Source organism: Pipistrellus hanaki, assembly GCF_964339955.1.
Source record: "Pipistrellus hanaki genome assembly, chromosome: 5".
Classification (NCBI taxonomy): Eukaryota; Metazoa; Chordata; class Mammalia; order Chiroptera; family Vespertilionidae; genus Pipistrellus; species Pipistrellus hanaki.
Genome location: NC_140507.1, coordinates 64,987,770 through 65,013,735, shown reverse-complemented (window position 1 = coordinate 65,013,735; position 25,966 = coordinate 64,987,770). Strand labels below are relative to the sequence as shown.

Below are 25,966 nucleotides of genomic sequence, written 5' to 3'. Positions count from 1 at the left end.
GCCCCTCCCGGATCCAAAGCTGGCTGCCGCAGAGTCAAGGCTTCCCCGGTTCTCCGGGTTCTCCCGTGGGCTGAGAAAGGTCGGCTCCCTAAGGGACCACGACCCACTCCTCCACGAACTCCAGTCGCTTTCAAAATAAAAACCAATCCGGCTGCTCCTCGCGGGATAGGCGCGATCCACCTGGCTGCTCTGAGTCACCCCTTTTACACAGGCTGTCTGAGCACCTCCTGGGTTCAAGGCTCTGGCGGGGCTCCCCACGCACCCGCATCACAGGAAGCGCTAGAGATCTACCAGAGAGACCACAGCAGGAACCCCAGAAAGGAGGTCAAAAGAACAAAGATGGAGTTGGTGGGAGAGAGAGAAGGGAAGCTGTACCTGGAAAGGATTCCTGGAGGGAGGGAACGCCATTTCAGGGAGCAGGAGAGAGGGACTAGAAGAAACACAGAAGTGGGGGAAGAGAAGAGTTGTTTGCTAGCTATGCTGGTGAGGGAGGGGGTGCCAGACCCACAGTTGGGCACCTGCTGCCACCTCCTGCCTGCTCCTCTAACTTGGGAACTGAGTTGATCAAACCCTCAGCCTGAGTTCCAGTCTCTGCAGATTAGGGCTTGTCGTCAGCACCCTTAGGGCTAGATTTAGAGACTTCCAGAGCCCTGGATGGAGACTGTCGAGGGCAGGGGTGGGAACATGGCACTGGGGGCCCTCTCCCCAGAACTCCTATTAGAGCCACGCAAGCCAGTGCCTCCCAGAGGGATCTGGTCAGAAACGTCGTCGCTTGGCCAATGTGACAGTTTGTCTTTCTGGAGTCAGAGGCAGATGTAGACTGGAAGAAGGAAGACCCCGGGGAAAGGGGGGGAGGGGTTGGGAAGGGGATGAGGGAGTCCTGGCTTCGGTTGGACTTCCCCAGGAGTGGTCTGTGCCTTCTGTTAGCAAAACACAAAAGCATCCGCCACACCGATTTAGAGAAGCCTCCAAACGTGTTCTGAATGGAATTCTGCTTTTTCTTCTTTGAAGTTGGATGCTCTGCGAGCAGAATGCAATTCCACGTTTAGTTCCTCGAGGTTTTGGCCTGTGTTCATGCGAGTGGGCGCTCACACAGGCATTAAAAGAAAACCGTTCTCCTCTGGAAAATGGAACAAAGCCGCCCCTCTCCAATCACGGGGCAGATACATAATCTCCAACAACAAATTAGCGTCCCCGTGCTGCGCATTTCCCCCAAGCATCCTGCCTTCTCTGTTTATAACTTCCCTGCCTGCAATTATTTTTATTTTAATTTTCTGCCACTTGAACAAAAACCAGAGCCTTTCCTTTTCATGTTTTGTACACAACATGTTCATTTTGATAAGATGTTCTTTCCTATCCTCTTTTAGTTTGCCTTTCCTTGTTTAGAGTTCTGTATCGGGAGTTTCTAATACTTCTCTCTATTCTCTCTCTCTCTCTCTCTCTCTCTCTCTCTCTCTCTCTCTCTAACTTGTCCCTGTCTTGCTTTATTTGTGTGAAATTTAGTTTGAAAGGAGATCAGAGAGCGCAGAAGGGGTTTGTAATAAGAGAATGACCGAATGACCCAAAGGCTGATTATCTATCATTAACTGGAGACTCGGTGTACCCAAATTACCAGGGAGACCTCAGTCTGCCGGATCCTTACCCGGCCAGAAAGGCGAGTGTGGAATGCACACACTGAAACCGGCTCCTGACATTGCAAATGAAGACACTCTGCTCACACACACACACACACACACACACACACACACACACTTTAAGGAGGTTTCCTTCAAAACTCAATTCAGGTTCAGCGGGCAAATTTATTAGATCCTGACATGGTATGCACAGGTAGAAATCTCAGCCGAAAGACTAGCTGTTACATTTCTGTAACTAACATTTTTGTGCGTTGTTTCATTTGGAGCAAAATTGCAGTTAATTTGTCTAAGCTCCAGAGAATATTGAGAAATCAAGCCAAGCTGCTTTTGATCTGCTCACACTGCTAAACTCAAGCCTTGTAAAAATCGAGGTTTGCCATTAATATTGACAATAAAAGTGTTTCTTTTTGTTAACCTGAAACCTAACCATCCTGGCTCACGTCCCTCGACTAGAAGCAAAGGCCCTAGGAGAAAGTAGGAAAGATTTGGAAGAAACTGCCAGGGCAAAAGAAACCCCTCTATGCGAGTCTGCAAAGGAGGTTTCAGAGCAGGACTTCCAGGAATGCGGGCAACACTGCAGTTCCAACTGGGAATGGCCTGGCCCTCGAGTCACAAGCAGACCCTTCAGTCACATAAATGGTGTGTCCAAAGCCCCACACTTTTAAGTTGCCGTTTGCTTTTGTATTTGACTCTGGACCCCAGACTGCATTGAGGACTAGTTGAAGTCAATTACTTACTGTTTCCACAGAGCACGTATGCAAACTGGCAATTACTTCCTCATCTGAACGTTCAATGGTTTCCTCCCGGCTTGGAAGAAAACATCGCTGGCGTGTATACAATTTGCTTGAAACAAGAATGTGGATGAGTAGTTAACATAAATCCTGTGGGGTGTAAACTATACTTTACTGCAAAGTAGCAAAGATCAGATTTACAGGACCTCTTAGGACCCCTGTAGGAACATTAATAACACCTCCCATGTATACATTACACTGCCTCCTGTGAGGCCCTCTCACGAACACTATCTTTTGTCCCCTCTAGTCTGAACAAGTATTTTAGCTCTAAAGACAGGGATACCTAGTGAAGTGCCTACCTCTCCCTTATCAGTGCAAATCCCACAGGTCATCTGACTATCTTCCAGTTAGCACTGAGATCTAATCATTGATTATTTGGAGAAAATGGAAAGTCCCAATGCCAGTCATCTTGGATATTAATATTTTGCATACATATTGTATATCTTAAACTGATAACCTTGTTGCATGTCAGTTACATCTCAGAGGAATTAGGATGAACTAGTCAGTAACATCAAAAACCTTGTAAACCCAAACATCGCTAGAGGGCAAATTAGAAGGGAGGGAAGGAGACAGAAGAGAAGAGGGACAAAGTGGAGGGGGCGGGGGGAGAGGCAGAAGGGAGGATATACAGGCAACGGGCAAGTCCCAATTGTGTCCACTGACTGAGATGCTCCTTAATCATCATTGGACTGAAGGAGTCATAAGCAATCAGCCTCTTCACAGTCATCACTGAAGCTAGATCAGCCCCTCCTCGCCCCCATCGCCACAGAACTGCTCTGGATGAGGAAATGGGGTGAACGGGGCTCACTCTTCAAATACCCTGCCCCCACCCCAAAATACAAAAAAAAAAAAAAATGCTCAGAAGAAATAAAGCCTCATAAGAGCCCAAGGGAAGCTCTCCCCGCCCTTCGTGTCTGAAAACAGATATAAAAGTCCGATGGCATTTGATTCTGCTTTGCAGACATGTGCTGCAAGCGGCACTTCATTGCTGGAGCCGCTGTCACTTGCCAGGTCTGTAGACAACTGTTTCCGAAAGGAAAACAGGGAAGTGAGCGCCTGCAAAACCCCAGTTGGAGAGAAACCCTTGCCGGCACTCAGGCATTGTGTCTTGTTCTAGATGTCCTAAGGGTTCTGAAACTAAGTGGTCAGCATGTACCATGGCTCCATCCCGCCCTAGTACAGACAGGATTGCAGAGCCATCCGTGTGTCCCAGGAAGCAGGGTCCCTGGAGCAGGTGGGACTGAGTTACACCTTCAGGACACGTTGGTGCTTGTGCCACCTTCGGGGTTCATTGGGTTTCTGGGGGACGGGGGGTCACTTTATACAAGCTCACTGTGGATATGTAAGGGAATGCTCAGTGAATTCTATGTTAGTTGGAGAAATAAGGTAAAACGAGATTTAAAAAAAAAAAAAAAAGACACGAAGGGAATTGAGCCATCATTCCCGTAAACATAAAATGTGTGTTTATGGCCCTTTGGCCTGGCTCATTCCAGGTCCAGTTTATTTTGAGTTCTCATGAGCAAAACACAAGATACAACTGCCCTTGCCTTTGGAATCAGAAAGGCCTCAGAAAAGATCCGTATTTTCCCTAAAACACAGTGATATATATATCTTCTCCCCCGTTGAAACCAGATTGATTTTTTAAAGTATCTCACAAGACCAACATGTTTGCAAGGGAGTGCTCAGCCTCTCTCCTGCTCTTTGAATCTTTTCCAGGGGAAGGGGTGGGAGTGAAGGGAGAGAGACAGGGACATGGGCGCAAAATAAATGTTTGAACCCGGCTCTGTTAGTTGGAGGCAGATGTCATGAGCAGCACAGTGAGTGCACCATCAGCTACGACGAAGACCATGGACACGGGATCACAAACATCCCCCCAAACCAGGCGGCCCCCTTGTGAAGGGGTCTCCAAACTAACCCCGGGAAGACAAGTTGCAGCCCCCCCCCCCCAGCCTAGGAAAGGAGAAGTAGAAAGTAATTCCCTTGCCAGGATTCCTCCTGTGGGCACCCACCCTAGGGCTGCCCCCCCTCCCCCCCTGCCAGCATCATCTCAGCAGCTGGGGCCCTCTGAGTGCTCAGAAAATAATCCCTTTGGGGAGCAGCGCACCAGAGGCCACACTAGTTCAGCCCTGGGGAGGGCTCACCAGGCTGACATTTAAGCCTGGAACTACACCCTCCTTCCCTTTTCCCCCCTCTACTTTTCCCTCCATCACTGCCACTACCATCACTTTCATCACTACCGCCTCTGGAAGGCACAGGGCACCTAAACTGGGGGAGACAAAGATGGTACCTTTGCCTCGAAGCTTTCCAAAACAGCAAGCTAACCCAGCATCCCGCTGCGCCTGGAGCAAAATGTGCCAAAGAGAACACCAAGGGAGGAAACATGGCTGCCTCTGACTGAGAATTCCACGTGGAGCTCAGCTCCTCTGGCTTCTCTGAGGCAGGAACTACTACAGCTCAAGACAGCAGCGTTCACCCATCTGTCCCCTGCCTCCAAGCCGCCTTTCTAAGGCTGCAGCCTCTGCGTTTGGCTTTGGGAGATAAATGAAGCCCTAGACCCTTGGACCACATTAATTAACTGATAATGACACTGTCAGTAAGAACTGATGCTCAGATTAGCATCTTTTACGACTTTTTTCTGTCCCATGTTGTCTGTCTTTTTTTTTTCTTTTCTTTTCTTTTTTTTCTTTTTATCACTTGCCATGCTATCTGGGACCATGAAGGGACTCGCTTGTTTTTTGTTGGTGTTGTTTCAATTAAAGATCACGAGAAAGACGAGGCAAGTTCTGAAGCCTTCACCACTGAGGCCACTTGCCTCTGATGGACACAGGCATTCCCAGTCTCCAACCCAGCCCTCTCCTGGGCCCCTTCATCCTCCGTTCAATTCCCCAAAATTCCCTTTGGGTCTGAAAGCCGACTACCAACTGCTCTCCGTGAATTTTATCTGTTCCCGGCCAGGGTGCAACCATCTTACTTTGTCTACATACTCCCAAGGCCTAGATGTGTTTTTTATAAACAGACTTTTTTTTTTAATGTATCAAATGTCAGGGGGTTGAACTACCAATATTTACAAATTCAGGGGTTGCCTCCTGGTGAAAATGTAAACAGAAGCCAGACCACACTACCTATATTCTTTCCTGGAAGAATAACGTCTTAAAAGGACCCTCCTTATGTTCAAAATTGCAGACCCACCAACGTTTGCAGCTTTTACGTTCTAGATCCTGTATTTTGCTTCCAGCCCAAACCCAAGCTCCTGGCACTTACCAAGGAATCTAGCTTCAGCTGCTCTCCACTCCCTGTTCTCTGCCTTAAGACGTTCTGACCAGGGCCAGGCCTTGGGAAACTGACCTCCTATGGAGGGAACTGAATGGGCCTCAAATGGACTCCCAGCCTATGTTTCCATATCCCTCTCTCCCTCTCTGAGTTCCTTCCCCTCTCCTAAGGCCCTGCCGCAGCCAACCTGAAAATTATTTCTCAGTGCTGTTGCCCAGGGCTCTGGGCCTCAAATCCCTGGCAGCAACGGAGTTGGGCAACCTCCCCAACCCTGTTCTCCATTTGCCCTGACCATGCCTTCCATCCCCGAATTCTGTGCCCCACAGAACGCACCCAGCGGGTGAGGAGAGGGTTGTCCTCCGGAGTCCTTAGGACTCACTTTGCCGACTCCCTCCGAAGACGGTGATGACCCGGTGTTCAGGGCCAGCACCGTCTTCTGCACACTCTGCCCTCTGGTCCCTCTAATTGATGGCCAGAGGGCTACTGTGGACACCCTTTCCCAAACAGAACTCCATCAAATAGAACCCTCATCTACCACCCTCATCTATATATATATACATCAGCCTCCCCTGGCCGCTCTGGGCAACGCTGATGGAAGATTTCAGCTCCCGCCACTGTCCAGTCCCGATGCCCCCTCACCCCACTAGCCTCCTGCGATCCTTCTGATCCTTCTCAGAGAGGCTCACGCCACAGGGGCGCCCTGGCCTGGGTGCCCCCCGCCGCCGCCGCCGCCGCCGCCGCTGCCGGTGACTTCCAAGTGGAGATCCATTTTCCGTTATAATGCGTTCAAGATCACCATGGCCAGCAATCTAAACATCCACGAGCCGTCCTCCCGGCCTGCCTCTTAAACTGGTGTTTAATGGTTCCCCTCCGAGAACTAAACCTGCCTTCCACAGATGCCCGCTTTTATGGGAGAGGCAGGAATGTAGAGATATATTTATATGTTTGTTCATAAAAACTGGAAAATAAGCTCTGAACACGCTGTAAAAAATATTCAGTTACTTACCAAACAGGCTAGTTAAAGCGGGGGAACACCGGTCCCCGCCACACCACCAATTCGGGGGATCGAGGTGCCTGCGCTTTGAAATCGCCCAAGGAAGTCTTCGTAGGGGCTGGTGTCCCTGCAGAATATGGGAATAGGATTTACAATCGGCTGGATGGACCTTTCCTCCGGGGGTCTCAATGGTGATCTCCAGAAAGCAGCTACCATCACGGGAGCCGCTGCAAATGGCCCGCGCCGGGGGTAAGGGGGTGGGTGAGGGACCAGCCAGGAGTGTCCGGCCTGTGCCCGGTCCGAGCATCCGCCTTCCCCGCCGCTCCCGGAGTCCGCCGGGGCTCAGCCGCCCCTTTGTGGGGCCCAGCAGCCCGCCGCCTCTGCTCTCATCCGTAGGCCTGCGGGGATTTCTTGCCTCGATGACCTACCAACCACTTCCAAAAGCAGTATCTGCATACCTTAAAAAAAAAAAAAAAGAAAGAAAGAAAGAAAGAAAGAAAAAAGAAACGAAAAGAAAGGAAGAAAAGAAAAGAAAAGAAAAGAAAAAAGGAGAGATACTGTACCTGGCTGGAGATTCTTCAATATTTGAGAGTTGGGGGGGGGGGGGGAATATTTTAATAAGGAAGCATCTGTTAAACACTTGCATTAACCTCTGGCTGATAAAAAAGTTTTTCTAACCCTGCCCGCCCCCCCTCTCTCTCGTTTTAATTATCTTATGGTTATGAAGGGGCAGCCAATCCTAGGAGAGGACCTCGGCAATTAGCAAGGAGAACATCAAAAAAGTTTTATTGCGGAGAGCGCGAGGCGCCGCCCCCGCCGCCCCGGGATTGGCGTGAGGAGCCTCTGACGACATATATTAACCCGGGCGGCCCTAAAGATGTGGCTGTACATGGAGATCTTGCCGGGAAAGCCCGCCGACCGCCCTGACGACGGCGTCCAGCCCTGCACGGCCGCCGCCGCCGCCAACGCCGCCCGGGAGCTCCCTCCGCACCGCGCAGCCCCTCGGAGAGCCGGAGCCTCGGCCTTCCTCCCGCTCCGAGGCCACCGCGGGGCCCCGATCCTTCCCCCCAACGAAGGAGAGAGGGTCTGAGAACATGGATGCACTGAGACCTCTCTGAAAAACCCTCCGAGGGAGCCGCCCGAGAGGAGCGAGGAGGACACGGTGCTGCCCGCACCTAAAAATCACATTCAGGACCAACACCACCACCGTCCAAAAAAAAAAAAAAAAAAAATCTCATTAAAACAATAAGCGCCCGAGAACCCAGATCCGGCCGGCGGTGGGGGGAGGGGAAGGGGCGGGAAGGGGAGGGTCGCACGGAGGTAGCAGCTTCGCCCCGAGCGGTCGACCCCGCCGCCTCCCCTGCAGAGCCCGGCCGGCTCCTCCAGCGGCGGCGGCTCGGACTCGTCCCCGGACGCCGAGCTCAACCCCGGGGCCAGGAGCGCGGCCGCCCGGGGCGCCGGGCCCGGAGACTCGGCGGGAGCAGCGTCGCGGGAGCCCGGGCGCTTGTGCATGAGCACCGGAGGATTCGGCGTCTGTGCAGCAGCAGCAGCAGCAGCAGCAGCAGCAGCTCGGGGAGCCGGAGCGGGCGCGCGGGCCGTGGAGCGAGGCGGGAGCCGGCGGCGGCGGCGGCCAAGGGCGCACGGTGCCGGGACCAGCTCGCCGCGCCCCATGGGGAGCCGGCGGCCGCGGCAGCGCTGCTGAGGCGGGCCCGGCCGGCCAGGCGGGGGGCCGGGGCCCGGGCTGCAGCACCCCCCTCTGCGGCTGCGGGGCCGGCCCGGGCGCCCGGGGGGTGGGGGGTGGGGGGTGGGGGAGGCCGCCGAGCGCCGCCGAAGCGGGGGCCCGGGCGGAGGGCGCCGCGGGGCTGCGCGCACGCTGGGGCGCGTGGCGGGGCGCGGAGGGCGAGATGAGTCTGGTGGGGGGCTTCCCCCACCACCCGGTGGTGCACCATGAAGGCTACCCGTTCGCCGCCGCCGCCGCGGCCGCCGCCGCCGCCGCGGCCGCCAGCCGCTGCAGCCACGAGGAGAACCCCTACTTCCACGGCTGGCTCATCGGCCACCCGGAGATGTCGCCCCCCGACTACAGCATGGCCCTGTCCTACAGCCCGGAGTATGCCAGCGGCGCCGCCGGCCTGGACCCCTCCCATTACGGGGGGGTGCCGCCGGGCGCCGGGCCCCCGGGCCTGGGGGGGCCGCGGCCGGTGAAGCGCCGGGGCACCGCCAACCGCAAGGAGCGGCGCAGGACTCAGAGCATCAACAGCGCCTTCGCCGAGCTGCGCGAGTGCATCCCCAACGTGCCCGCCGACACCAAGCTCTCCAAGATCAAGACGCTGCGCCTGGCCACCAGCTACATCGCCTACCTCATGGACCTGCTGGCCAAGGACGACCAGAACGGCGAGGCGGAGGCCTTCAAGGCGGAGATCAAGAAGACAGATGTGAAGGAGGAGAAAAGGAAGAAGGAGCTGGTTAGTACCAGGGGGTAGCAGGGGGGCGGTGAGGGTGCGGGTTTCCAGGGAACCGGTGCCTCCTCCCCTCTCTTTCCAAACGGGCTGAGCAATGGCATCCCGCTTTCTTCGGCTGCTGCGTCCTGAGCCTCGGTTGTTTGCACCGGGCTGTGTGAAGGCCCGTTTCCCAAAGAGGCAGAGGTGGGGGAGGGTGTCAGCCCGAAGAGGAGGAGGAGGAGGAGGAGGAGGTTAAGAGGGGCGCTGGGCGCTGGTGATCTTCCCTCCAGGTTATCGTGGCTCCCCGGAGCACTTAGGACCGACCTCGCAGACTCAGGGTCGCGATTGATCTTCCGATCGCCCTGGCCCAGACACCCTCATTTCGTGTCCTTTAAGATCTTCATTTGGCCTCCAATTCAGTGCTTTCAGATGTTTAAAAAAAAAAAAAAGTCTCAATTTCAGATGATTAAAAAAAAAAAAGTTCCCAAAACTCTCAATTCCAAAATTATTTCACTATTGATTCCATGTCCACCTCTTGAGAAAAGGAGGAGGCCACTGATTCTAAGAGGGTTTTGTGGTCGTTTCTTACTGTGCTCCGGAAGATGTCAAGGTAAACATACAATAAGTACTTTTAGCTTCAACATGCAGCTCCGGTTTCTCTTCCGCGATGAGGCTAAAACGTAATTTATCAGATGAATCCGTTGCACGGGTGTTTCTTGTTTTATTTGCACTGCTCTGCACATTGTAAAGCAAATGGTAAATATCACTATGATCGTTGTTATTGTTGTGAACAGTAACGCAAAATTGTAACTGAAAATCAATTTTCTCAAGCTCCTACCAAGTGCCCTTAGGGTAGTAGTGTTCCGAGCGGGGGCTTTTGCCAGAAAGGGCCTGGAAAATAGAGGGTTTCTTCTTTGGGGCCCGTGGCGCTCTAGTTGTTGCTGCATAAAGGGGAGACCTGTAGGATAGCCGGGGATTTCAGCGGCCTGGAGGAGAGGCACAGCTGAGCCGGGACTAGAAAACCTCCGGCCCACAGGCCCAAGCCAGGGTGCGGGAACTTCTCCCCATCTTCCGGAGAGCGGGGATCTGGGAGTGCGGTTGAAGGCAGGGAAACCATATTTAGCCAACCCCGCTAAGGGCCCCCTGCTTCTCCATAAGCGACTTGCAGACGGGTTGCTGTTTATAAATGTGCGGATTCTGTAGTTGAGTATTGCTGGCGCTTGGAGGCCTGTGTGGTAGCTAGGGCGGCAGCTAGGGCAGCACGCCGCCGGTCTTCCTAGCTCTTGTGCAGGGACTAGGACTTAAAACCATCCTACTTCCCATCTCCTCCTCGGCCTCACTGTCTCTCTGAGCCCAGGGAGCGCGGGGGTGCTGTGGAACCAGGTCTCCTGTCTCAATTTCTCTTTCCTCTTCTTTTCTCCCCCTCGCCTCCCCTCTGTCCAGAACGAAATCTTGAAAAGCACAGTGAGCAGCAACGACAAGAAAACCAAAGGCCGGACAGGCTGGCCGCAGCACGTCTGGGCCCTGGAACTCAAGCAGTGAGGAGGAGGAGGAGGAGGAGATGGAGGAGGAGGCGGAGGAGAGCGAGAGTGAGCTGGGGCCCAGGAGCCAGATGCAGACCCAGGACTCAGGGCCAGCTCTCAGTGCTCCGCTCCGAGGACTACTTGCATTTGGAATCATCCGGTTTATTTATGTGCAATTTGCCTCCCCACTCTTTGCCCCCCTGCTATGAGGCATCCGCTCCCCACCACCCCCCTCCAAAAAGATAGTGGATATTTGAAGAAAAGCATTCCAGATTTTAATATGAAGAGGATACTCCCGCGTGGTAAGGGATTCCGTCGACTCGTAGATTCTGTGTGTGTGAATGTTCCCTCCTGGCTGTATAAACACCAGCGTGGCCCCCTCCCCGCCTGCCCAACCGCTTCCTGATAAAAGACAGCGGGCCTTGGTGTGTATGTGAGGTGTATCTTTAATACTCGGCCTTTGGATCTAAATATTCCTGGGGATTCTAAAGCTTTATTTCAAAGCAGAGGGGAAAAAAAAACAAAAAGAAAAAAAAACGGGGCCGCTAACATTTCCGTTGGGGTTGGTATCTAGTGCTGTCTCCTTTCACCCGTGGTTGTTCCCTGTTCCAAGATGTTCCCAACAGCTACTTGTTTCGTGCACTTCCATCCTCTAAAACTAAGTGGAATTTAATTAATATTGAAGGTGTAAACGTTGTAAGTATTCAATAAACCACTGTGTGTGTGTTTTTTTTTTTTTTACAAAACCCCCAATCTTTTAATAGTTGATACCTCAAAAGAGTTTTTGAAAACAAAACTGTTATATTTGTTTTCATACTATTTAAAATATTCCGAAGTAAACTAAATTATGATTGCCTCTAACTTTATTTGAAAGAGTCAGTGGTTTCGACCCATCATGAACGGGAGCATCCCTCCTCCCCAGGGCATGGAGGTTCCTTTAAGATAGGGTCCTTGCTGAAATGCTGCCAAAATGCCTGGGTTCTGTCCCCCACATTCCCAGAGAACGCTGAGTGGTCTGTAGGAGGAGGGTCTGGGCTGGAGAAAGGTCTGTGGTTAAGGTGGGAAGGGGTCCTTGTTTTCCTGAAACCAGCCAGAAGCCATTCGGTGGGGAGGAGGAGGCTTGGGTTTTGGTGTGGGGAGCTCGTTTTCGGTGGATGAGAATCCTAGGCGTTAAAGCCTTTCACTCAAAATATAGGGCTTCCATCTAATTAAGAAAAGAGAGAGAGAAAGAGGGAAAGAGGTTTTGCGTGGTATGGAGGATTGGAGGAAAGAGTGTATTCTCGTCTGAGCTGGCGGGGGGAGAGGGAGGGCCTGGGGGGTGGGGAGAGTCCGTGATCAGGAACTTAGGTAACATCAAGTAAGAAATCTCCAGCAGCAGGACCAGGGATTTCAAAGGGGTGCGTAGTGAGGGCTAGAGGGAATGAGCTACAGGGAATTCAATATTAACTTCGCGGTGTCTGCCCAGCAAGCCCAGCAAGCTGCTCCCTCTCTGGGCTACCAGCCCCTTCTCCCCCTCCCCTCCTCTCCCCCACGTTGTCCGAGGTTTGGTCTCCCCAAGTCCCAGCACGACCCCGAAGGAAGTCCCTGAGGCCTCCTTTGCCCGTGGGCTTGGCTAGATCCCGAGTCTCTGCTTTAGGAACCAGAGAGACTGTCGTTCGTAAAAGGACTCGGGGCAGGCCTGGGAGGGGGAGGGAAGGGAGGGATTCAGGAGCGGGGGGAGGGAAGAAAGGTGAAACGTATTAAAAAGTGGTTTGTTTCATGAAACGCCACTTATATAAATCTGGTGTTAGGGAGGCTTGCCAGAGGCTTTCCATCTTGGAGCCCATCCTGCTCGAGGCGGTGGTGTTCGCACCTCGGCTCCGGGCACAGACCGCTCCCCGGATCGCCCGGCGGTTCCCACGCCCGGTCGGTGCCCGCTCGCTCGGAGCCCGCCGCCTGCAGCGGGCGATCCCGGAGAGGGGCGAGCGCCTCGGGTCTCCGCTGCGGGCAGCTGCCGAGGCGAGGGCGAGGGGTTAGAACAACTCGGCCAAAGCGATCTGAACTTTCTCCCCTCGGGTCAGCCGGCGCTGGGCCGCCGCGGTGGGCGCGGGGCTGTGTTTACAGACACTTGCCTTTGTTTATAGCATTGGGGAGGGGGGGCGGGGGGAGGCGCGCCCTTATTGTCTATGACTCTCGGGATCCCTGTCCGTTTGACCGAGTGGCTCCCTCCCTCTCTCCTGCTTCCCGCCGCCTTTCGCGTCTTTGCTTTCATCCCTTCAAGAGAAAGACACCGACCAGACCCCCTCGGGGTCAGGGGAAGACGCCTACCCATGTAGTGGAGAGGAGGTGAGGTTTTCAAAACAGGAGCTAGAGAGGAGCTGCCTTCACCAGGGCATGCGTGCCTGAGCTTGGGCGGCTGGTCTACTTCACCATCTGGGCCTGGACGCGTTTCTGCTGGTCCAACATGTCCCCTGGTTTGTGAAGCACCAGCAGAGGAGAACCAGGAGAGCCTGGCAGCACCAGCGCTCGGGGGCAGCTCCCTACTCCACAAGCTTGTAAACCCCCGCTCCCCAGAAACTGGTCTTTGTTTGGCCTGGGCCAAGCGCTGCCCGCCTTCTCTCTCCTGCCTGCCTGCCTGCCTGTCTGCCATGCCCTGCTTCCTCGGGCCCAGCAGCACCAGACCCCACACCTCAACCACCTCGACATTTCTACTCTCCAGGAACCCCAAAGCCAGACATCCAGCAGAACCGGGACATCCCGGGGACCCCAAAACCTTAACCGGATGCACACCCTCACTGGCCGGACACTCCCGCAGGCAAGATGCTCAGATTATCCTCCCCAACATCCCTGCCCAGGAAAGGGACCGGTGTACTGGGCCAACGTTTCTTGACCGCTTCCATGCTTTTCTCCTCAACACATTTCCATCTCTTTAACTCCTTTTCTTTTTTTCCTTAAAAAAAAAAAAAAGAAGTTTCCAAGCTCCTGCCTGGGCTAAAAGGTCTCTCTGTTTTAATTGCTCGGATAATGTGGTTGCTGCCATTTTGTTAAAAGCAATCACTCCTGCAGCGAAATCACAAGCTCTCTAGACAGGCCGGAGCCGACAAAAATGCAGGATTTGACGTTAAAAGCTAAATGGGAAGCTGGGGCGGCGGAAGGTAAATTGATGGTAGATCTGGCTGTCAGGGCTTGGCCCCAGACCGCCACGCAGTCCCAGCGCCTGATAACCCTGGAGCACCAGCGTGGCTCTGGCCTGGCTGCTGTGTGTGTGTGTGTGTGTGTGTGTGTGTGTGTGTGTTTCTTCCTACAAACCCATTCTCAACGTTTTGAGAAGTAATTTGGAAAACATAACAGAGTGGGACCCAAACACACCCCCTGCTCCCAATCTCAGCCCTCCAGGACCTTTGCCCCCAGTGAGGACAGTGACGGCAGCTTTAATTTAAGACCTTTTTCAGGTCAAGACGTGAAGGTGACAGCAAGATCACCTGGGATTCTTCTTGCCTTCTAAATTGGGGGTGAGGGAGGTTAGCTTCTCTGGGGACCAATGGGAAGTTCCAGCTTCCAAGGGGCATAGCCAGTAGGTCTGGCCTCTAGGAAGGGTGGGCCTCGGCTGCCCTCCTCAGGTGTGGCAGGACCAGGCAGCCTGGCCAACTCTACAGTAAGGTGGGTGCAGTAGTGGCCTTGGCAGCCTCCCAGGCTCTAGGAAAACAGATGTGTGAGACTTGGGGGTAGCTCAATCCCTTCCTCTCACTGTGCCTCTGTGGCTGTCCCCTTGGGGTGGTGAGGGTCGCAAAGCTGGTATCTCACCCAGGAGTGAAGGTACCAGGAGTGTGAGTGTGTTGTGTGCACACATCTTTTGTGGGAAGGGGTGCTGAGGGTAAAAGTGAGCAAAGCCAGAGGGATCAGAGAGGGGCCTCTGAGCTGCTTCTGAGATTACCTTTGAAGTAGAGAACTAAGTCCCTTGTGGGGGATTGAGGGGTGTCTGTGTGTGTGTGTGTGGGGGGGACAATAAACTCGGCAAAGGACACCACAACAGCACAATAGCCTGGATGCATTTGCACTGCAGGTCTGTATATGTCAGGAAACCTCTCAGCTATGCTTGTGGCTTTAGGGAAGGAAACGCTGGGTCTGCCGCACCTGCGGTTGGCGATTCTCTCTTCCACAGTCGCCAGGCGTCCTTCCTGCCCGCCCGCCTGTTCCACCCACCTGCCTGGATTTGGAAAAGGGACTGGTGGTGGGTCACCGGGAGATGATCTAGAAGGGAGGCTTGTGACTATACCCGTAGAAGAATGAGCCTGGGCACTGCTTGTCTTTTCTGGATCTTTTGGCCTGGGGACCTATTGGCTCCAGGAGACGCAACTCTGGACATCCAGATCGCCCTGAGAGTAGGGAGCACTGCAGAGTCTTCTGGCCGCACAGGACTCCTGGCCTGTCGAGTCCACGGATCCCTAAGAGAGAGAGAGACCCTGGAGCCATCCTCCAGGGGTAAGGGGGACAGATCATTTTTTAACTGTTTATAAAGGGGAGGAGGAGCAGGGGAGCAACTCCAGGGGAGGAAAAGAATCCCATATTTCCGGGGTCCGGCCAGCCCTGAACTCGCCCCTTGACCATCCAGCTGCTGTGCAAGGCGCACTTCGCTCATAGCAGCCGCCGGCCGGCCCCGGTCCCTGGGCCTCTGACAGCCCGGCGGCCCCGGCAGCGTATCTGTGCGCTTCGTAGCTGCCTTCCACGCGCACAGAAGTTGGACTTCTCTCCGGGGCCTCTCGCTCCTCCCCGGCCAAGTCAGGCCCCTCCGCGGGGCACGCCCCCTCCTCTCTCCTACACACACACACACACACACACACACACACACACACACACACGACTCCCCCTCCTCCTCCTCCCCACGACACACACATTCTCTCCAAATTCTCCCGGCATCGGGGCCGCTTTGATGATCAGATGGTAGAACCCTGATTACAAATTTATTCCCGGCCGCTCGGTCCGTCTTTATCTCCGCTATTAGGCACATCTGGGAGTGATTAGCGCCGCGCCCGGCCGCGCAGCCTATCTGGCCGCGGCGGGCCGGCCGCGCTGACGTCAGGGCAGACGGCCCGGAGCCACCGGCCCGCGAGCTGGGTGTAAGCGGCGGCCGCGCGGCCAAGTCCTTGCGGGCCAGGCCGGCAGCTGTGCCTCGCCACCCTCCTGCGCACCGGGACTTTTCTACGTTTGCATGTTTTAGCCCTGAAGCGGTTTTTTTTTTTTTTTTTTTTTGTTTTCTTTCTTGAAGGTGAGACAGGGCCCGTTAGCTTTTCTACTGTCCTCCCTCCCCCACTTTTTTTTTTTTTTTTTAATGTTGCAACTCGCTGGTCTGCTGCATTCCCCCTGGAAAAGCCTCCCACATCCGGCCCTGACCTGCGGGCGTTAGTCTGCTCTCAGGGTGCCGGGGTGCTGCGCTTCTGCAAGACTGCGGCCATTACTGAGGTGCCCGAGCCAGGGGGGAGGGGTAGAGGGCGGGGAAGGAGTGGCTCTTAGGGGTCCCGGCTGCTTTTAAGGGTCCACCCCTCCCCGCGCTGGCGCCCGCCTAGTCCTTACAGCCCTTGAAGCCAAGCTAATGAGTTTCTGCCTAGTGGTGTGGAGGGCTAATTACCCAAAGGGACTTCTCTCCAAGCCCCAGTCTTTGCACCTGCTAGGAACACCTGATGGGTCTAGGGAACAGAGGCGCTCTGCCCTCTCCTGCCTCCCTAACACTGCCCCCTCCGAGTTGTCCTGGACGCAAAACAGCAAAACACTTGGAAGGGAAGGTTGAGGGGTGGCAGTTTTGCCCCCTACTAGATATCTCCAAGCCCAGCGCAGCCACTAGGTGTATTGTCTACCAGTCATTCCTGGACAGGAGGATGACCCTCCAAATCTCCAGCGCTGGCTCCCTGGGGCACTGTCCTTGTTGCTGGGACAAATCCGACTCCAGAACCCTTTACATTGGAGCTTCCCACACCTATCTAGTTATCCCAGATCCCCAAAGACCTTGAAACCATTATAAACGCAGTCCTCCTTTCACTCCACCTCCTCCAGAAGGTCTCACTCAGCACATCAGGGAGGAGACTCTACTCTGCAATTTTGAAAACTCCCCCAGGGTATTTGGGAACCACAGCCTGAGGCTACACGCTGCTGCCGGTTTCTCACTTTGGATGCTTTCTGCACTCCAATATGAAACACTGGGCGATTTGGGGTGGCTTTGTCAAGGACTGGGGGGTGGAGAGGGCAAGGCCTGTATTATTTGAAGTTTCTACAAGGCTCAGTTCTATACTTGATGTGACTGGGCAATGCAGGGACTCCACGCAGATCCAGAAGATGCTAGTCGTTTGCACACGGGCTGCAAAGTCTGAGTATTTCATCAGAAGCTACAGTGAATGTAGCTAGAGTGAAAAGTAGTCATAGCCCATGGTTTGAGCATAGTAACAGGAAGATCTATTGGGGGAGGGGGGCAAGGTTATCAAAGATAAACAGGAAATCCAGTTGAGAAAAGTTCCCAAATGTTCACCCCTCCTCAGTTCTTCAAGGCACTCCATACACCAAACTCCAACGTGTCTTCGTGTAATCTGGAACGGAAGAGGATCATTTCCTCTTAAGTCAGTGAAAATGCCACATTTGAGATAGTTTGGCTCCCCCTTCCACCGACCCCTTTCAGGAAATGGTGAGCTGGGGGATGGGGGCGGTGGTGGTGAGTCTTTTAGGGGACGGGAATAGAGAGTGAGGCTTTGGGGCCACTGAATCCTTACTGATTGGAGGAGGAGGAACCCATCTGTGCTTCTAGAGGGGGAAAGGCAGGCAATAGCTTCACAAAGAAGTTTCTCAGTGCTGGCAAGTGGCTTCTCCAGGATCTTCCTTAATGATGGCTCTGCTCAGGCACAGAGGCAGTTTTCTGAATCATTCAGACCACTCAAAAACTAACAAACAACACTAACAACAAAAACACCCTCATTGCTTTTGTCCCCAATACTTTCTTGTGTGAAGCATAAATCCACTTTTGCTTGAATTAGTTGGAATGAATCAGCATGGACCATGGGCTCAGGGAAATCCAAGCAAAGGTATCAGGCTTGCAGGCAGCTAGATCATTAATATAAAGAATAACAGGGTATTCACCAGCCCTCCCCCGTTAACGATCCAGTGTTGGCAAATAGTATATTTCATGCACAACATGAGCCAACCGGACCCAACCTGGAGCTTTCCTGTGACCAGGTGGAGTGCTTCCAAATACCATGCCTTGTAGCACCAAATCACCTTTCAGTCTATGGGCGAACAAGAACTAAAGAGTTAGGGAGACCTGCAGATTCTTCTGTGAGGGGTAGAATGCTGCTGCTTGTTTGCTGCCCTACCAGCTGAAAGGATTTAGAACAAACAGAGGACTTAGCGGCAGAGGACATTTTCAACCTTCATCAAGTACAGTGTTGAGAAGATGCCAAAAAAAAAAAAAAAAAAAGGGCATCATTCTAAATGAAGATGGCAGTAAATGAATGCCTCCTCGGTGAAAAGATGGAGGCCAGTGGCCACTGAGGCCAGGGCATGGTTGGGTTGCAGTCTATTTAAAGTGGATTGCTATTGTTGCCTTGAGCTGGCATTTTTGTCCCTTGGATCAGGCAGAAACACGTGTGTGTATGGGGGAGGGGAGACGTTTGTTGCTTTTATTTCTAAAGAAGAAAATGCACCCTAAGCCTGCAACTTAGAACTCGGCCCTAAGGGAAAGCGAGCGGGTGCGGTTTTAATGGGAAAGTGGCCTCCGGGCTGCCTGACCATCACCGTCTTTGCTTTGCAAATCTGGTTTTCATATTCTCGCTCAGTAATCACCCAAAGCCATAACTGTCTCTGAAATTATTCATTAAAGTCATTTTCGGGGATTCTCACAGGATGACTCTTACGATTATGATCTTCTGAGAGCAATGGCATCAGCCGCTGCCGTCCCTTTTCCGCTTTTAATTAATGTGCTGGGAAATCGAGAGGGGCCGAGGCTGTGTCCGTGGGGAGGGGGCGGGCCGGGGCTGGAATTCGCCGGCGCGTTCCTCGGAGCTCGGGCGCGCAGACATCCTTTGATTAAGGAGGGTATTTCGGGGAGTGCAGGCTGTGCGGAAGATCACTGCTGTGCCCTGTGGTGCTGTCAGCAGTGACAGATCCCAGATGGGGCCGCTACTGTATGGCAGATTGAGTTTCTCAGCGAAAACTCACCCTCCCTCCTAAACGTCTTCAAAAACCTTCTCCAGATACTCCAGTCGCTTCGTGTGAAATTGAAAAGGTCCAACCCCAAAGTTGGTTTTTCGTGCGCTGCGTTAGGTTTTGGTTTTTGGTGTGTTTTTTTTTTTTTTCTTTTTTTCCTCCTTCCTCTTCTTTTTTTTTTCTCTGCACTTCCTCCTCCTCTGAACATCTTCGACCCGCAGGGCTACCCGGCTGCTAAGAGCGCAGACCAGGCGGGCCTGGCGGTTCCTGTTCGCCGGCCACAATGCCACGCCGTGGACACAGCACCGAGGGCCCTCCCTGAAGGCAATCCGGTGGGTAGGGGCGCGGCGTCCGGGACTTGGGGAAGACTTGGAGCTCCCTAGGCAGTTGGGGTGGACCTTAGGACCAGCCAAACACTCCTGGTGGTGGTGGTGATGGGGTGCAGGGTGCGGAAGCAAACTACCGGGCCTGGCTCCCGCTTACCTTCCTTGTTCTCTCCAGCGGAGCGCCGTCCCGCCCGTCCGGGCAACTTGGAGGGGCTGCTCCGAGCCCAAGAAGCGGGGGAGGCTCTCTTCTGAGATCGCTTCGCCCTAGGGGCCCGGCCTGATGGGGAAGGCGACTGGGGGAACTGGGGGGCAGGGGGCGGGCTGCGGAGGAGGTCCCTGCGGCGGCCCGCAGCCAGGAAACTGAGCTGGGGCAGATCCAAGGTGAGCCAGCTTTCTACAGAATAAACATTCGCCAGTTTGGGTCCCAAGTTTCGCATTCCTGGACACACATCAGGTTGGAAACTCCTTTGCAGAAACGCTTGGACTTATTTTAAACCTTTATTATTTTATTTTGTTTTTTTTTTTAAATAAACACTTCTCGCTTCCCTGCCTCCTTGGAAGCTTCCGAGATTTCTCCCTCCTTCCCCCACCTCCCAAGGGTACCCGGTCCGCTCCCAGGAAGCTGTGAGGCCTGGAAGGAGGGCTGAAAGGCAGAAAGCAAGGCGCAGGGCACCCGGATTCTGTTCTGATTTCTAGATTCACCCATCCCTGTCCGGTCGGTCCTCTTAACTATAGAACTTGGCGTGTTCCCACTGGCGTGGGGGAGGGAGGGGCGGGAAAGAGGGTAGAGCGACTTTTGTTTTAACGTAAAGATAAGTCATTTTTCTATCAAAATATCCTTGCAGCCGCCTCTGCCTACTTCCCACCCACACCCTGTGAGGGAGGGCAGCTTAGAGAGCCAGCCTCCTTTGGGCTTACAAAAGAGCCTCTAGGGAATCCAAAGAGGCGCTACAAATACCCCAGACCGGGGCCCTAGGTCTGGGAAGACCTAGCGCCTCCCCAGCCCGTGCCACTGCGTTAAGGGGGCCACCGCCTGCTCTCTCCGCAGATTCCGTTTTAAAGGCTCAGTTTTATCAAGAAAAGCGGTGGGACCACTAGATCCTATTTTAGGTCCATATAATCAGGTCGCGCCAGTATTCTCCCCCTGATGGATAATGATCTATCCGGAGATGTGTAGTTGCTTGCAGGCCTGGGACACAAGCTGATGTGGAACAAACCTGTGTACCCTTATGGCAGCCCTCTTCCCCCCTACCCCCACCTCAAAAAAATGTTATTTCCCTGACAATTTCCTCCTAGGACATTAAACCACATATACAAGGAAAACACACCCTGAATTTCAAAACTCCTGCTCACCCCCTCTAAAAGGCAGCTTTTATTTTCCCGGCCCACGCTGGATGAAAGTGGCTTATTTTGATTTTTTTTTTTCTTTCCTGGTACCCACATGCCTAGTAAAAAGGTTCCTGCGCTCGGGCCCCGACCTCCTCGGATGACCGCAGGGCCTTGCTTCCAGACTGCGGTCCCCGCCACTGGTTTTTAAGTCACTGCCTGGAGCCGAGGTGTAATTGTGACCCCGCCCGAGCGCGGGCCTCCCTGGGGGGACGTATGGCCGGGCCTGGGACCTCCCAAGTCGTGGACCTGGGAGCAGGGAGCCGCGCGGCCCTCTCCCTCCTTCCCCTGCCCCTACCCTCCCTCCGTTCCTCCCTCCCTCCCTCCTTCCCTCCCTACCTCCCTACCTCCCCTTCGGACTCTGCGCCTTTTCTCCCTGGTCCTCCAGATCGCCCGCGCCTGGGCGCACACGTCTCTTCCCTTCCACTTTGTGTTTGTTTGTTTGTTTGTTTACTCCTGCCTTTTTCTTCTCCTTAAAAAACAAACAAACAAAAAACCCTCTCTCCGTCGCCTTCACGTTTCAATGTCAGGCCTCAGAGCAGCGCAGCGGGGCTTTGCAGGCATGGGGGGAGAGAACCGGAGCCCCGGCCCCCTCGGCGCCGCGGCGGAGTCGCCATCGGGCGGGCGCGCTCCTGCGTAGCGTCAGCGCGCGGGGTAATTTACCTTCCCCCGGCGGCTGTCACTATGACTAATTTCCATCGGGGTCAAAAAGCCTCTCCCCGGCAGTCCATCTTGGAGCGCGCTCTCTCTCTCTCTCTCTCGCCCCGCCGAGCGGGTCCGTTGTTTTGTTTCCAAAAGCCCTGGAAATGCACGCTCCCGGGGGCGGCCCCGCGCGGGCGGCGCGGAGGAACAGCGCGCGGTGTCAAAGAGAGGCAGCTCGCCTTGAACTACGAACTGTGATCGGGCTGAAACGACAGCGTCCCGCTCGCCTTTTTGAGCTCACGTTACCTAACTTCGTCCTTGATACCTGGGCTCGCAGGAGAAACAGGAAATCCAAAGAGGGAAACAATGATTGCTCCAGTTTGGCTCTGTCGCGTGTGCAGATCCCGATTGAAATATTTTTCCTGCGCGCTTCGGGGTGTGATTGAAACAGAGAGTAGGCGCGCGTGTCCTGCTAATCTGGCCTCGACAGACGATAGATCATCCCGGGTTGGTGTTTTTACAGTATTTTCAAAACTGCTACCGGCTCTTGAGTGTGAAATCGGCGTCGCGGATTTAAACAATCTCCGGGACACGGTTCAGGGGGCTAATTGGTGCCGGTTATGGGAGTTGCGTAACTCCGCGACTCGCTTTGAAAAAAAAATGCTCTAAAAGAAACCGACCTGGCTCCCGGTGACAGGGCGATTCTGTCTGTAAAGACTTCTGCCTGGAACAGGGCACCTCTGAGGGCACCAAGTCGCAGGGCTTGGGGATGGGGCAGGTCAGCCGCTCCCATTCAGGAATCCAGGTCCAAGGAGAAGTGAAAGGACACAGACAACCCTTTTCCAACTGCTACCTAGGCTGAGGCATGGAGGCCCCAACTCATAAACTTCCCGAGTTACAGTTTCAACAAACCCTCTTGGAAAAACACGTTTCTCCCACCCCACCCCACATCTTGTGACCTTTGGCTCTAGGCAGTAAATGCTTTGACTCTGGGCAGTTAGGAACTTTGGTGGAACCCATGAGAGACACAGAAGCTCAGGAAGCAAGGCAGAAGCAATAGGGTTAGGGTTAGAGTTAGGGTTAGGGTTAGGGTAGCCAGTGCCCAGGACTGCCTCCTCTCTCCTGTCCCTGACCTCTGACCTGGGTACATAGTACCTAATCTCAAGTACCCAGGCTCTTGCCCCCTCAGCTCTACCCCCCACCACAGCCAAATCCACCTATGGCTTCTTGGTTCCAGCACTCGCCTTGCGAGTACGTGTGTACAACACACACACACACACACACACACTCACATACACACACCACTCACCTCTCCTTCCCTCTCATCTGTTGGTGCATTTATGACCTAATGAAAGTATATCCTTTGGGGAAAAGACTCTCTATAAAACGTGAAATATGAAGAACCCGTTTGGATATCCCCACTCCAAGCCAGGCCCGATGTTGGAGATTTTTAGCACAACCTTGACCCCTTCTGTTGCTTCCACAACCACTCTGGTATTTTTACTAAAAAATGAGAATTGGTTCTAAGCGAGCTCCACTCATTCCCTGTGAAAGATATATCTTCATTTGGGGGAAGGCATTGCTTGGGGGGAAAATATAATTTACTATCTATCCCTCGTCATTTTTTTTTTTCTTGAAAACCCTGCTGCCATATGTTCCAGCTGGGGAAACCCAGGACTTTCAACTCCCTTCCCCTTTCCCTTTCCTCCTGCCCCACCGTCTCTTCCTGATCTACCTTTTTGAGTCTTGAAAACATTGGCCTGCTCTTCCTCCAGTTCCCTCTCCCCGTTTCTAACATAACCGGTGCCTCCTTGGAAGCCTCCTAACCACCTGCTTTCATGGGGAGAGGCGATCTGATTTTTTGTTCTAGGGAGGATTTGTTTATTAACACAAGTGGGTGGAGCATCGGTTATTCCCCGTGTGGTTTTCTATGTACCATACCTTTAAGCCAGAGTCTTAACGGTCTCTTTCATTTTGCAATTTGACCTTTGCCGTGAGAGTGGTTTCATTTGTTTACTAGCAGGGACTATGCAACAGGAAAAGCTGCAGGAGGCATAAACACTAGTGTGAGCTGAAGACCTGGGATCCCTAGTGGGGTGGACTTGTTTATTTGCATATTTTTGAAAGAGCTCAGCAGGTCTAATTTAAAGGCTTTTTATTTATTTTTTCCATCCAGGGGCCATTCAGTAACCTGGAGCAGAGGGAGTCTATTGTTCAACTCTCTGCTTAGTTGATCTCTCATCTTTGTTTCCAAGTTAACATCACTAAGAGAATTTTTAATATCCCCCCCCCCCTCTGATTTAGCCTTAAAACATTAAGTTTCCTGAGTAAAATCTGTCCAACAAGAGCTTTTGCACCTGGCTAAAGCCTAAGGAAACAGGCAGACACTCTAGGGCAGAGTGTTCAGCCCTCCCTGAGAGGGGAAAGATAGGTGGAGTGGGCTGAGGCGGCCATTTCTAGGGAAGGGCCTTGTCTTCCTTGTACAAGAAATTGTGCATCTTCAAACATCCATTAGGAAACATCAATCCTTCTTTTCCAGTGGTGTTCCACTTGGACTTTCCCCTTAGGGTGGAGGGTTCGGCAAGTCTGGGAAGTCTGTTCCCACTGACCTGACTGAACTGGAAGAGCAAATGGCTTTAAACTGACAAATAGCCCCACCTGGGAAAAAGGAAAAGAGCATTTGAGTAGCATGCATTTGGCCTTACCTATGGTTTTATACTTCTGCATAAAAATATTATTCTCTAGTAAGATTACCAATTTATGACCCATTGCATAACACAGAAAGTTTTTTTTTTTTTTTTTTTACATATTTCCAATCCCATGTTCTCAGTAGATGTCCTCTAGTTCCTCCTCCTCCTCCACGTGTGATGTTATGCCTAAACTAGTTAGCATCTAGCGGCTCTCATATAGATCTTGATTATATTAATTTCTAATCAATAGGCAGTAGTACATTCTCATGGTTCAAAAATATATGAAATGTATATGTGAATAGTTTGTCTTTCAATTTCTGTCCATTTGCTTCTCCTGATGTTTATTTCTTGTACATCCTTCAAGAGCTTCCTGGTGCATGGAAAAGCAAATAGGAATATAATCCCTATTTAGAAGGATGCAAATTACTTGTATCTGTTCTGCTGATCTATAGGGATTGGAAGCGGGTGGATGCTGGAAGCTTTGAAGAACTTCAAGAGGCTCACACCAAATACAATCTGGTCAGGGTGTGAGATGCCTTCTGATAATAATTAAAAATATCCTGAAAGAAGATGATAAGACACATGCAGAACAAAGGATCCCTAAAACTCCAAACTGGATGTCTTTTCTCTGCAGCTGAGTTTAAAGGATACGAAACCAGGGAAGAAGGGAAGGAAGAAAAGCAAGCAGAAAGAGGGAAGTCATACAATTCCAGATCCCTCATTTTTGGTGTCCCCATATCCCCCACCACACACACTTAAATTTAAAAAGACTAAATTTTTTTACACCAGATAAGTAACAAATAAATATTTGTCTATTATAAGAGAGGTGTTACCATGTTCTATCTAGCCTGTAGATATTTTGTATGGTGATAAAAGGAGGGGGGAGAAACTGGGAAATGCTCACATATTATATACCAACTGAGATAAATTATGCAGTGTATTAAGTAAGTCTATGTAGGCCTGACAGGCCCCAGGCATTTTGTCCTGTATACATCAACAAGAGATGGCATAAAACCAGAGTTGATTGCTCCCTCTACGGAGCAGGTGGCACCTTCAGTTACATCAGGGCAGCTCCTCCCTCCCCAGAGGCTAAGGGGTCCTGCCACCTGACCCTGACCATTCTCTATCTAGGGGATAGATGTGGGTGGAGAAGAAGCCTTGTAGGAAAAGTACCATGCATGGGGGTGGGGGTGGGAGTCGTGCTGCCAGTGATGGGGTCGGTCCTGTTATCTGAGTGTTCTGTGACTTTCTGGTACCTGGCCAGAATTGCCATTGCCAAATGTGTTCAAACCCACACTCCCTCCCAGCATGCCTTCCCTTATCCTTGTAAATGGTTTGGAAGAATCTTCAACTTCTTGATAAACTATAGCCATGACAGTGTGTGTGTGTGTGTGTGTGTGTGTGTGTGTGTGTGTGTGTGTTCATAAAGAGGGTTGCTAAATATTTATGCCTTCTATTAATACCAGATATATACATATACCTTCAACAATAAAGATTTAACAAATAATAAAATTAAAAAAAACATTTTTAAAAAACAGACTTTTTTCTTTCTTTCTTTTTGCGCTTCTCTCTGCTCTCTCTCATAATTATACTGGGTGCAACAATAAGAACAAAAGGTCACTGCTCGTTCTCTTTTCCTTTCCTCCTTTGAACAGATTCTTGCCTGTTCATCTTAGGGACCTACTGCCAGGCTGTAGCCTTAGTTACTGTGATTAAGCATGCTCTAAGGGAGTTGGGGTGAGTTTTCAGGTCTCCCATGGTGTTCCACCAATGCCCTGGTAGGACCAGAAAGCACTGGTAGGTGAAAAGGACCCCAAACCCTCTGCCCTCTGCAGCCCTGGAGCTGTTCATCAGACTGGAAGCGAAGGCCCACACAGCTCTAATTAATGCAGGCATATCCCGGCCAGCCTCTTGGCTGGTTTTATGGGGTTTCACTGGTGGTGCTTGGATCAGCAGGGTCAGATGAGGATGAAGGGTCCTAATGAATCATGTGACGTAAGTGGACTTCGGTGGTGGCTGTGTTCTGGAGACCTACCCCTGGTACTCTCCACCCCAGTGGCTCTTTCTGTGCCCAGAGAGGAAGGCAGCTCTGGGAGGAGCCAGCCGGGA

At 52.6% G+C, this 25,966-nt stretch overlaps 2 protein-coding genes and 1 long non-coding RNA gene across 18 annotated transcripts in view; 2 read left to right on the top strand and 1 right to left on the bottom strand.

The window, feature by feature from the left end:
- LOC311622875 overlaps positions 1-7,396 on the bottom strand; it is a 56,571-nt gene extending 49,175 nt beyond the window's left edge. For 13 of the 16 annotated variants that reach the window (XR_014795050.1, XR_014795051.1, XR_014795052.1 and 10 more), the window contains exons 1-2: positions 7,253-7,394; positions 6,702-6,816 (exon numbers count right to left, since the gene is read on the bottom strand). This is a non-coding gene — a long non-coding RNA (uncharacterized lncRNA). Of the gene's footprint in view, positions 1-2,371; positions 2,478-6,701; positions 6,817-7,252 lie in introns of all 16 variants that reach the window. The other 3 variants (XR_014795054.1, XR_014795048.1, XR_014795049.1) reach the window with 3 other exon arrangements.
- Positions 7,397-8,479: 1,083 nt separating this feature from the next.
- HAND2 (heart and neural crest derivatives expressed 2) lies at positions 8,480-11,158 on the top strand. The gene is made up of 2 exons (XM_084884344.1): positions 8,480-9,151; positions 10,571-11,158. Exons 1-2 carry the CDS (start codon positions 8,594-8,596, stop codon positions 10,667-10,669), a joined length of 657 nt encoding a protein of 218 aa, XP_084740470.1. The 5' UTR covers positions 8,480-8,593; the 3' UTR covers positions 10,670-11,158.
- Positions 11,159-18,773: 7,615 nt separating this feature from the next.
- LOC311623309 (histone-lysine N-methyltransferase SETMAR-like) overlaps positions 18,774-25,966 on the top strand; it is a gene marked incomplete at its 3' end in the record, with an annotated part of 325,341 nt that continues 318,148 nt past the window's right edge. The window contains exons 1-2 of the mRNA XM_084885317.1: positions 18,774-18,892; positions 19,035-19,145. The remainder of the gene's footprint in view (positions 18,893-19,034; positions 19,146-25,966) is intronic.

Bases quoted from the DNA above. Each gene is read 5' to 3' on its own strand.
- HAND2 (XM_084884344.1), top strand. From the start codon at position 8,594: ATGAGTCTGGTGGGGGGCTTCCCCCACCACCCGGTGGTGCACCATGAA. The intron at 9,152-10,570 runs GTTAGTACCAGG...CCCTCTGTCCAG, and splicing joins AGAAAAGGAAGAAGGAGCTG to AACGAAATCTTGAAAAGCAC.